The sequence below is a fragment of the Rutidosis leptorrhynchoides genome, chromosome 4, assembly GCF_046630445.1.
Source record: "Rutidosis leptorrhynchoides isolate AG116_Rl617_1_P2 chromosome 4, CSIRO_AGI_Rlap_v1, whole genome shotgun sequence".
In the NCBI taxonomy this organism is placed as follows: Eukaryota; Viridiplantae; Streptophyta; class Magnoliopsida; order Asterales; family Asteraceae; genus Rutidosis; species Rutidosis leptorrhynchoides.
This window is the reverse complement of record NC_092336.1, coordinates 588,106,818-588,117,993: the sequence shown is the minus strand read 5'-3', so window position 1 is coordinate 588,117,993 and position 11,176 is coordinate 588,106,818. Positions and strand designations below refer to the sequence as shown.

Below are 11,176 nucleotides of genomic sequence, written 5' to 3'. Positions count from 1 at the left end.
CAAAGTACCGGATGCTTTAGTACTTCGAAATTTATATCATATCCGAAGGGTGTCCCGGAATGATGGGGATATTCTTATATATGCATCTTGTTAATGTCGGTTACCAGGTGTTCACCATATGAATGATTTTTATCTCTATGTATGGGATGCGTATTGAAATATGAAATCTTGTGGTCTATTGTTACGATTTGATATATATATTGGTTAAACCTATAACTCAACAACATTTTTGTTGACGTTTAAAGCATGTTTATTCTCAGGTGAATACTAAGAGTTTCCGCTGTTGCATACTAAAATAAGGACAAGATTTGAAGTCCATGTTTGTATGATATTGTGTAAAAACTGCATTCAAGAAACATATGTCGATGTAATATATTTCTATCGTAAACCATTATGTAATGGTCGAGTGTAAACAGTATATTTTAGATTATCATTATTTGATAATCTACGTAATGCTTTTGAAACCTTTATTGATAAAATAAAGGTTATGGTTGTTTTAAAAATGAATGCAGTCTTTGAAAAACGTCTCATATAGAGGTCAAAACCTCGCAACGAAATCAATTAATATGGAACGTTTATAATCAATATGAACAGGACATTTCAGCGGTGAATGTCATTTCTGATTGTTGTAATTACTAGCATCTTGTTAGTGTTTCAGGAGTTCGACCCTGTTGGCTACATATTAAAAACACAATTTCATCTCTGCCATGAAATATCCACCCATGATACATTTCCCATATCGCTCTGGGGGGGGGGGGGGTAAAAGGGGAGGGGAGTTTTTCTTGGCCGTTTCCTTGGATCGGTTTCAAGGTTTCCTCCCAGGCAACGATGTGGGCGGGGTTATTATCGCTGTATCGGCATAGTCGAAACGAGAGATGATCGCAACAGGTGGTTTTGTCCCCCTCAGGTGGGATACCAATCGCTGTTAAAAAAAAACGTTTTTTGTTTTTTACATTTACAAAATTTGTTTGCCTTTTTAAAAAAATATTCCGTATTTGTTTTAATAATTACTCCCTCCGTCCCACTTCAAATGTCCACCTTTCCATTTTGGGTTGTCCCATATCAAATGTCCACTTTGGATTTCAACCAATCATAAGAGGTTATTTTGGAGAGAGAAGATTTCTGATTGGTGAAGAATGAAGTTAGTGGGATTTTCTAAAACTGTGTGCAAAAAATAAGTGGACACTTGTAATGGGACGAAAGTAGTAACAAGCTTCGCCCCGTCTTTTTGCTGTTCCTGTCTTGTTTTATTTTATCAAATATATCTGGCATATTTGTACAGGTCCAAGTGTCCAACACTTGATTTCGCATCAATTATCGGTATACGTACGATCCATTGGTTTGAGATAGACTTGAAGAATAAAAAAATCATAAAATATTATAACTGTAGTTTGATTGTTAGAAAAGATTTGTATATTATATTCGTTAGGTAAGTCGAGTTTTTGTAAACGAATTAAGGGTCTCGTGATAATTTTGAATATACTGAAAATTGTTTTTTTTTTCAAAGGCAAAATTTTATTGATGAACTAACAAACTATAATACTCCGTAGAATATTTGACCCGGTTCATAAATGGGCTCGGTCTATAACAATTAATTAGGTCTAATTAGGGTTCATTCCTTATGGGGTTTTAACCTTTTAACAAAATAAACAAAGCTACTATAATATGTCATCAATGCCTTATACGATAGCATGAACCACTCATTAGTTTGCTGGTACTACAACGTTTTGAGTTCATATAAAGGATAATGGCAAATACTTTATTAAAATCAAGTGGGTGTGGTGTTAATGGGCGAAGTTGTGCCACGTGGATTAACTTGAAACAAAAGGCAATAATGAATGAAACTAGTGATGCTTCAGTCTAAGGCTTCAAAAGAACTTGCCAAGTTAACACAGTATCATCGTCATATGATTTCTGGTCTTATTTAATTCATTTTCATCACTGATATTTTATTTATTTCATTTCAGAAACATGTTTATTTACAAACAATTTAATTGAAAAAATAAAAAAGTTCAACTGTTTTCCAGGCAGATACTATTTGTCTATTTATGCAGCTGAAATTCTGGACCACAGTTTACTTTTTATCCACAAAAAGCATTTTGAATTCTATGGTTCTTATTTAACACAACCATATAGATTTCTACTAATAAGTAACTGAATGTTGTCTTCTTATGAAGCTACAATTATATAGGTGATATGAATAACTCTTCTCATGATCATGGTCATGTTAACCATGATCATGATCATGATCATGGTATCAAACGGGTTGTTAGGCCGTTAGAAACGAAAGAAGTTAGTTTAAGACAATGGTTAGACGACACAAAACGTGTCGTTAATCCACTCGAATGCTTACATATATTTACGCAGATAGCGAAAATTGTGAACTTAGCACATTCACAAGGATATGTTGTTCATAATATTCGACCTTCGTGCTTTATTATGTCATCGTTTAATAACGTCTCGTTTATAGAATCCGCGTCCAGCTCAGATTCTGGTTCAGACTCTTACCAAGATGTAACCAGCAGCCAAACATCCGGAAATGTTTTTAATAAAGTGTCAGAACACGTACGTTCCGAATTTGACGTGGGACAAACAGAAGAACAGAAACATGTGTTTCCAATGAAACAGATACTAAAAATGGAAACAAATTGGTATACAAGTCCAGAAGAGGCTGCTGGTGGTCAAAGCTGTTGCGCGTCTGATGTTTATCGTTTAGGGGTTCTTCTTTTTGAGGTTTGTATTTGTGTTAAGATTTATTTATTTATTTTTGATGGCTTTTTATGGGTGTGTTTTTGGTTTAATTATTGTGGCGAATCTTGAATCAGAACTGTGTGAAGCGTCAAGTTAGAGTATGGGTACGTAGTTATCGTCTTCTATAACCCAATTGGGTTTATTTCCATGAACAGTTATATTACCCTTGTAGTTCACCGGAAGAAAAGAACGCAGCCATGTCTAACCTCAGACACCGAATATTTCCGCCGCAATTACATTTCAAGTGGCCGAGAGAAGTCTTCCTTTTACTGCGGTCATTGCATCCCGACCCAACAAGCAGGCCAAAGATAGAGTGAGTTGGAAAAACAATCATTTTTTTCGTGTAGCGTTTATTTTCCTGTAATAATTCCTTTGGGTCAAAATTATTTGGGTCAAAACAATATTATCCAAAATCTTATTGTATGTACCTAAACCATCATAAGTGTAGTCCAGGGTTGGGGCCTGACATCTTTGCAAGAGGTGTCATGTTTGAATCTTGTGTTGGCCAGGGAATAGTTGAAAACAACGAGGAAGTAATTCTAATGGGTTGCGTACATTAGAGTATGCGGTTGGATTACTCACTCTCCCGGATAACTCGAACAGGGAAAATCTTTTGAACTTTTTTTTATTGTATGTATCTAATTTTATAACTTTCTATTGTATTTAATGGGACTTATTATTTGCTATGTATGTAACATATTGTAACTAGTAAATTTGTGACATATCACTGGTTTATGATGATGTGGCAGCTTATATGGCTGCCACATCAGCAGAAAAATACCTGTTACCTGATGAAGAACAGATACATACAATAGCAATAAGTAGAATTGATACATACAGAATTGAAACTATTAAAGTTGGATACAACAAATTTTTATACATTTTCAGAAACTTACACGTATCCTTTCATAGATATTTTTCTGACTTACTGTTAAATGTTATCAGTGAAGTGTTACAAAGTGAGTTTCTTAATGAACTTAAAGAAAATTTAGACGAACGACAAGTTGCAATCGAGCTTGAAGAAAAAGTCGTCGAGCAAGAAATGTTGCTCGAATTTCTTCTCATGATGCAAAAACGAAAACAAGAAGCTGCGCATTACCTGCAACGAGATGTTTCACTTTTATCTTCTGATGTACAAGAAGTTTCAAACCTGCAAGCGTCTATTAGGATTAAACGAGGTTTTGAACCTTCATCTTCAATAAATATTTCTCAAAACGATGAATTTTCAAGCTCGGTGTACAGAAAACGCAACAGAACACCCGAAGAAAATCAAGAAAACGCTGTTACAAATAGTTCTAGATTAATGAAAAACTTTAAGAAACTAGAATCGGCTTACTTTTCGACCAGGAACAAGAGTTCGATACCAATCGGCAAACAGATGTTTAGTAATCGAGGGATGCATCCCTTTTTGGAGGGACTGTCTAAATACCTTTCGTACAGTAGATTAAAAGTCAAAGCTGACTTAAAACAAGGTGATTTATTAAACTCTACAAGCCTTGTATATTCGTTGAGGTTTGATCGTGATGGGGAGTTTTTTGCAACTGCTGGTGTAAATAAGAAGATCAAAGTATTTGAATATGATTCGATCTTGAACGAGAATCAAGATATCCATTTTCCGATAGTTGAAGTTCCGACAAGATCAATGATAAGCAGTATTTGTTGGAATCCTTATATTAAAAGCCAGATTGCTTCATGTAATTTTGAAGGTGTCGTGCAGGTAATCAACGTCATACACCTATTTGTTGTTTAGATTAGAATGTCCACCATAGATGTGGCAATATCGACCCATATTAAATGGGTTGAGTTGGGCACTTGGGTGGTATTTCATCTCAAACGTGCTAGGAAAAAGAAAAAAAAAAAAAAAAATTCCCAAATCTAATTTTAATATATACGATGTAAACATGTTACCTCTGTAATTATAATTAACACCTTAATAAATTATCACATTACAAATAATATTGCAGGCCAACCAGGTCTTGACCAATTTGGCCCATTTCAACCCAAACCCGTTTGACCATTTACCCAACCTGCCTACACCGTTTGAATCCGTTTGACAAGTTGATTCAAAAAAATTCAGGTGTGGGATGTTACTTCTATAAGTTTAAAGAATATTTCTAACGACAGGCTGTCTTTAATGTGCATAAAGTGTTGTACTATTCAATAACCGTCACTTCAAAGTCAACATAATCGCTATTTACAACACTTTTATGCACGTTAACGACAACCTTAAGGGTTGTTCTTAGAAAAAATCCTAATATTAATCTATACGACATAAACATGCTACCTCTGTAATGATAATTAACACCTTGATAAATTATTACAAATACAAATAGTATTGCAGGCCAACCAGGTCTGAACCAATCTGGCCCATTTTTACCCAAACCCCTTTGACCAGTTACCCAACCTGCCTGACCCGTTTGACCAGTTGATTTAAAAATTTCCAGGTATGGGATGTTACCCAAAATCGATTATGCGTAGAATTGAGAGAGCATGAGAGACGTGCGTGGTCTGTCGATTTTGCAACAGATCCGAAGTTGCTAGCCAGTGGAAGTGATGATGGTTCGCTTAAGCTCTGGAACATAAATCAGGCAATTATATACTTCAAATTTAAATATTTAAGTATCGCATTGATCGATATTTGAACATTTTGGTACTAATTTCTATCATTTTAAATGCAGAGAGCCAGTCTTGGTACCATTAAATCAAGGGCGAATGTGTGCTGTGTTCAGTTTCCTTCCGAATCTAGTAATTATATTGCATTTGGTTCCGCAGATCATCAGGTGTATTACTACGATTTACGAAATTTGAGTACGCCACTTTGCACACTGATTGGACACCAGAAAACCGTTAGCCACATCAAGTTTATCGATTCAACAACTCTTGTATCGTCGTCCACTGATAACACACTCAAGCTTTGGGATTTGTCAACCATTACGTCTCAAGTTATTGACAGCCCGCTTCAGTCATTCACGGGCCACACCAATGTCAAAGTATATATAAATTAATTATTTATTAATTTATTTATTTACAAAGTTTAGAATGGTACTAGACTGAATCAATAAGTGACTCGAAATTGTGTCTTGTTACAGAATTTTGTTGGTTTATCAGTATCAGAAGGATATATCGCTACTGGTTCAGAAACAAACGAGGTACTTCCAACTAGTCTTTCTTAAAACATTTTATTTATATAATTTATTGTACTTAATATATTGATTATGAACAACTAAGAAGTAGTGTTTCAATGGTAAAAATCGTCTTCTTGAATGCGAACATTCTTTTTTTTGGTCGACAGGTTTATATCTACCACAAGGCTTTCCCCATGCCCGCGTTGTCGTATAAATTCAGCACCACAGATCCGATAACAGGAAATGAAGTGGACGACAATGAACAGTTCATGTCATCCTTATGTTGGCGTAATCGGTCCTCTACTTTGGTTGCTGCTAATTCGAAGGGAAATATAAAAGTTTTGGAGATGGTTTAGTCTTTTTTATCTTTTCAGTTTAGGTAAACAGATTTTGGATTACAGGCTATGCAGATTTTTGTGAGTAGAATTCATTAGAATATGGTAAAAACTGGTAGAGTGATATATGATACATCCATATGTATATATACTAAATTTTGCAGTTCAGATTTATGTATATAATCATGTGTGCAAAACTATTGACATTGATTTTCACTAAACTTAGGCTGTTGAAGTAACTTGCCAACAAGTCCACCAAGCCTTTGAGCTCCTGGGCCCGGTTCAATCCGTGTGGGTTCACCAACCGTGACACATAATGGGTCATCCTTGCACCACCCACCCGGGGTGAAACTCCCATTCTTACGGTCTAACAACTCAACGTCAATTCTGTCCAAAATAGAACTGTCTTGCTTAAATTTACGCGCAAATGGAGCACCTCTTGCTATCATTTTGTCTGTGTGGTTCATGTTATGGATTTGTGGATGTTGTTTTGGTGGTGTGTCCCAAGAAATGAAGTGCATATCGTGGTTCACAACGGTTGGAACGTATTCAGGTGAATTGCAGATAACAGTTTGAAAGTAACCTTCGGGTGAAGACGCAAAATTTGTGTAGTACATGAGCAGAGTTCTTGGAAGATTATCCCAACCCCATATACAATATTCGACGAACGAACGTGACAATATCATCCATGCAGACCCTGCAAAATATTAAATATTCTTAAATACTCCATGAACTTTCTCATTTGACTTTTTGAAGTCAATCTTTCACAACTTTGAATTTAAATAATTTTGTTTGTGTTATATAATACCTGATAAAATTTATACGGATGGACTACGTTTTAAATGTGTTTTCACTGGTATAATTTTCATCACATGTTATGTAAAACAAACCAAGATATTTAAAGTCAAATTTAAAAAAGTTTGACTTCAGAAGTCAAACTGGGACAATAATTATCACGAGTTTTAACAGCAGAAACACATAAGCAATTTGATAGGAAGAGATGATCGCCTAGACGTTGGGAGATACAAATTTGAGAGAAAATAACTCTATTACTTACAAGAATAGATTTACAGAGTATTACAAAACTCTTAAAAAAAACTCTCAAACTCACACACACTCTCTAGGTTGTGATTACACTTCTCTGAGTGATTTTGGGATGATTTACAACTGAGGTTTGCACCTCTATTTATAGCTAAGATCTTATAGCGGTAGATAGGTGTGAACGAGGAAGGTGACGTGTGAACGTGGAAGGTTGGCGGCCGTCACCGTTTTTGTAACGTCCTCCCAATAGGGTCTGGAAGGAACGTCACTAATATCAAAACATACCAACATATTATAATAAACGAGAACAATACTAAATGATGAATTTAACTTTAATGAGTACGCAGCGGAAAATGAAATATCGTTACAATGACAGGAATAACAATATCGTAAATGTTCACATGCAGAAGTAATAAATGCGATATCTCTTGATCCTATGTCCAAGTAGCATCACATAAGCAGTAAGTATAAGAGCTTGAATCAAACAGCACCTGAGACAAAACATGCTAAAGTGTCAACCAAAAAGGTTGAGTGAAGTTCATAGGTTTAACAAAAAGTTTGTCGTTGTTTTAGACCACAAGATTTAGTTTGTAAAGTTGATCTCCCGCAGGATCAAAAAGTTATGCCAATGCGTGATATTTAGACTAAACGTTCAAGTTTACCCCATGACAAGTTGTGTCTGTCCTTGTCGGTTTAATTTCATTATTAAGTAATACAAAGACTTAGTCAAATGTATCGGGGACGTTACTCCCGATAGGCCTACCCCCAATAATTAAGCATGCAGCAGCAATTAAAAATATCACTGTAGGGACTTAGTCGGACATAGCCGGGTATAGCATAGTTTAACAGTTTGGTACTTGTGTCTAAATTGTAAAAAGTAAAAACAGCATGTGTCTCACCCCAAGTAAAGTAAGTAAGTTTGCTAGTAATAAAGAGGGGCTATGAATTCACCTTAGTAAATAGAGAGAGAGTTATTCCTCGGAATAAAGAGTTGAACGAGTGAGCAGGAAAGTCAACCTATTGACATTTAAGAGTAGTTAAGTGTTTTGCCCATGTTTAAGTTTAAGTATGTGTTTAAGTATAGTTTGTTTTACTAAGTTTCTATTCCTAGTAAGTTACTATTTTTATAAAGTTTCCATTTTTAGAAAGTTTCTTATTTTACTAAGTTTCTATGACTAGAGAGTTTCTACTTTTATCAGTGTTTTCCATTTTAGGATACTTGTCGTATTAGATAAGCTTCCAATCACCCCTTTCCCTTCGAATGGCTAATTTAGATCTAGGGGCTTGAGCCATAGGACCTTTTAAATCGGAAATCCAAACCCTCTGCCTAGAATCTCATAGAAACCATTCGTCAAGAAAGTTCGAAGATCTATACATCTCTAATACATATCCCAAAATGTTTTTATGTTACAATATAAGTAGTAGGTTATAGGTGCTAGTAATAGTAATAGTGTATACATGTTATTTATTTTATTTTTAATTGCATATAATTTATAACATTATTTACATGTTTCGGTAAAAATAATAACCGAAGTAAAAAGTAAAAAGTAAAAAGTAAAAAGTAAAAAGTAAAAAGTAAAAAGTAAAAAAAATAAAAAGTAAAAAAAGAATACTTACTAGTAGTAATTCTTCAAAGAGAGAATGAGAGAAATTTTGGTGTGAGTTTGAATGAGAAATGAGGGGTATTTATACTTGAAAAAATTAAGTAAAAAGAATAAAATAATTAAAAGAAAAGGAAATATTTAATTCTTAATAGGATTTTAAAATTAAAAAGTATTAAATGTTAGGTCATGGGATAATGCACAAAATAAAATAATAAAAGTAGTTTTTCCATTAAAATTTTTAATTAAAAAGTAATTTATTTATTTATTTATTTATTTTTTATTTATTTTAAGGATTTTTTTTATGTAAATAAACAAATTTATTTAATGTTTTTCCAAGAATATTTGTCAATAATATTTTATTTTTATTTTATTTTTATTTTTGTTTTATTTAATTAATAAATACAAATTTTGCATAAAAATAATAAATAATTCGGTATTTTGTATTTTTAATAATAATTATGATTTTAATTATTAAACTATAGTTTTAGTAAGTTTGTAAATATTATTACAATTATATATAATTGGATTTATTATATAGTTAAATATATAATACATTAACTAAATAATAAAAGTGATACAAAGTTTATATACTTAGTTAAATTATGTCAAATTATATAAATTAATAATATATTATTTATTTAAGCGTACATTGTTGACTAAAAATTACTATTCGGTCAATATTTAATTGTATATAACAACCCTTAATACATATAGTCAGACATATAACCCTAGGGTTAATTCAGTAATTTAGAAGTCGAAAAGTGAGGGTTGTTACAGTACCTCCCCGTTAATAAAAACTTCGTCCCGAAGTTTTAGGTAGACTTCTCGGATGCATCAGCGGTTGAGAAGAGATGGGGATATTTCTGTTTCATTTGGTCTTCACGTTCCCAGGTATGTTCGGGGCCTTGCGTGTTTTTCAAAGGATAGAATATTGTTTTGTTTCAAGCGTTTAAGTCATACAAACCATAATCTCTATAGGTTCTTTTACGAAGTGCATTTTATGATTAATGCAGAGATCATTCAAAATGATGATGTTATGCAAGTCATTTCAGTAAATTGGATACATGAAATGTGTTATGAATAATATTGAGCTCATTTAAAACCTTGAGCGTTTATGCTGCAATATTAGGCAGACAAAACAGAGAGGAGTTCATGAAAATCATAGTCATGAAATTTGATAGAGATCGTCATTCTTTATAACAAGAATGATGAATTAGAGTTTTATCGACATTAAATAATATGGATAAAGTAATTCGATTATAGAAAGAGTATAAACGAAGCTATCGTAAAAGAGTAAATGAGAAAATTAAATGTTTGCCTTAACTTTTGACGTAGTTACGATTGATTTCCGGATTTCAAGGAATTAAAGAAATCTTCGAAATCTTTATAAGATTTGATTTTCCGGTAATTACAGAAATTAGGATTTTCTTTAATTAAAGGCGGTGAATTGCCTCGATTGCTGTGTCTGGAATTTTTGCTATAAATTAGCTTCTTCCGTTTCATTATCTTCACCACTTATATACTTTCTTTCTCAATTCATACTTCCAAAAGTTTTATTAATATGCTCAATCCAGTTCTTGTCTTTGACATTATATTGGTTATCGCCACAATCATCCTTCTTTTCCAACTCCCACCAGAGGAGTCTGTTTATTTCTACTATGCTCTAGAATTTATTGTGTTTTTAGTTCTCCCGTGTCTTTATATTGCTATACGCATTGATATACAGGGTTTGTAATTTCAGTGTTGTTATCGGAATTTATATTTTCCCTTATATGTCGAAGCTTCATGCTTTTGTAAAGCAAGTAACGGTCCAGAATTCGTAGGTATGAAGTTTCGAATGATCATGATATTCAAAGAAGAAGGAAAGGTAATAGCACGATTTGATTTGTCATATTACCAGAATATCCGGAAAAGACCGAATTATCAAAAAAAATATTTTCTTGATATGTTTAGAGTTTAAATAGATAAGAGTCGTGTAACATGGCAAATGATGATTATAAAGTCTATGAATCATCATCTTCCATTAAAAATTTAGCATGACTTACTGTAATATAATCACGTTGGCCTGACGTCATTATATTATACTAACTCATGCTTCAATTCCCAACACTACTTCAAATCATTCATAATTTAAACTTGAACTTTACAGAATATAGAAACTAAAACAGTTTCCTTTATGATGTGATAAAGATATCGCAAAGAGATAATTAATTGCTGACAAGAATCGTTATAAAGATATCTTCAGAAATATAGAGGATATTTATAATGAAAGATACAGTGATATCTCAGAATTTCTAAGTTCCAATGACGAGGAAAATTC

The 11,176-nt window shown here is 33.2% G+C and overlaps 2 protein-coding genes across 3 annotated transcripts in view; one reads left to right on the top strand and one right to left on the bottom strand.

The window, feature by feature from the left end:
- Positions 1–1,658: 1,658 nt before the first annotated feature.
- On the top strand, positions 1,659–6,241 carry LOC139839749 (protein SPA1-RELATED 4-like). Of its 2 annotated transcripts, none has more exons than XM_071829896.1 (7): positions 1,659–2,733; positions 2,907–3,064; positions 3,697–4,468; positions 5,196–5,339; positions 5,430–5,741; positions 5,841–5,900; positions 6,044–6,241. In XM_071829896.1, the coding sequence occupies exons 1-7, from the start codon at positions 2,197–2,199 to the stop codon at positions 6,230–6,232; spliced, it is 2,172 nt and encodes a 723-aa protein (XP_071685997.1). In that variant the 5' UTR covers positions 1,659–2,196; the 3' UTR covers positions 6,233–6,241. The 2 variants fall into 2 exon arrangements, with proteins under 2 accessions (XP_071685997.1, XP_071685998.1); XM_071829897.1 differs by having other exon boundaries at positions 2,592–2,733; positions 2,924–3,064.
- A 167-nt stretch (positions 6,242–6,408) lies between these two features.
- Positions 6,409–11,176, bottom strand: part of LOC139842896 (beta-glucuronosyltransferase GlcAT14A-like) — a 39,912-nt gene continuing 35,144 nt past the window's right edge. The window contains exon 6 of the mRNA XM_071832993.1: positions 6,409–6,908. Within this exon, the coding sequence (XP_071689094.1) occupies positions 6,409–6,908 (500 nt within the window). The remainder of the gene's footprint in view (positions 6,909–11,176) is intronic.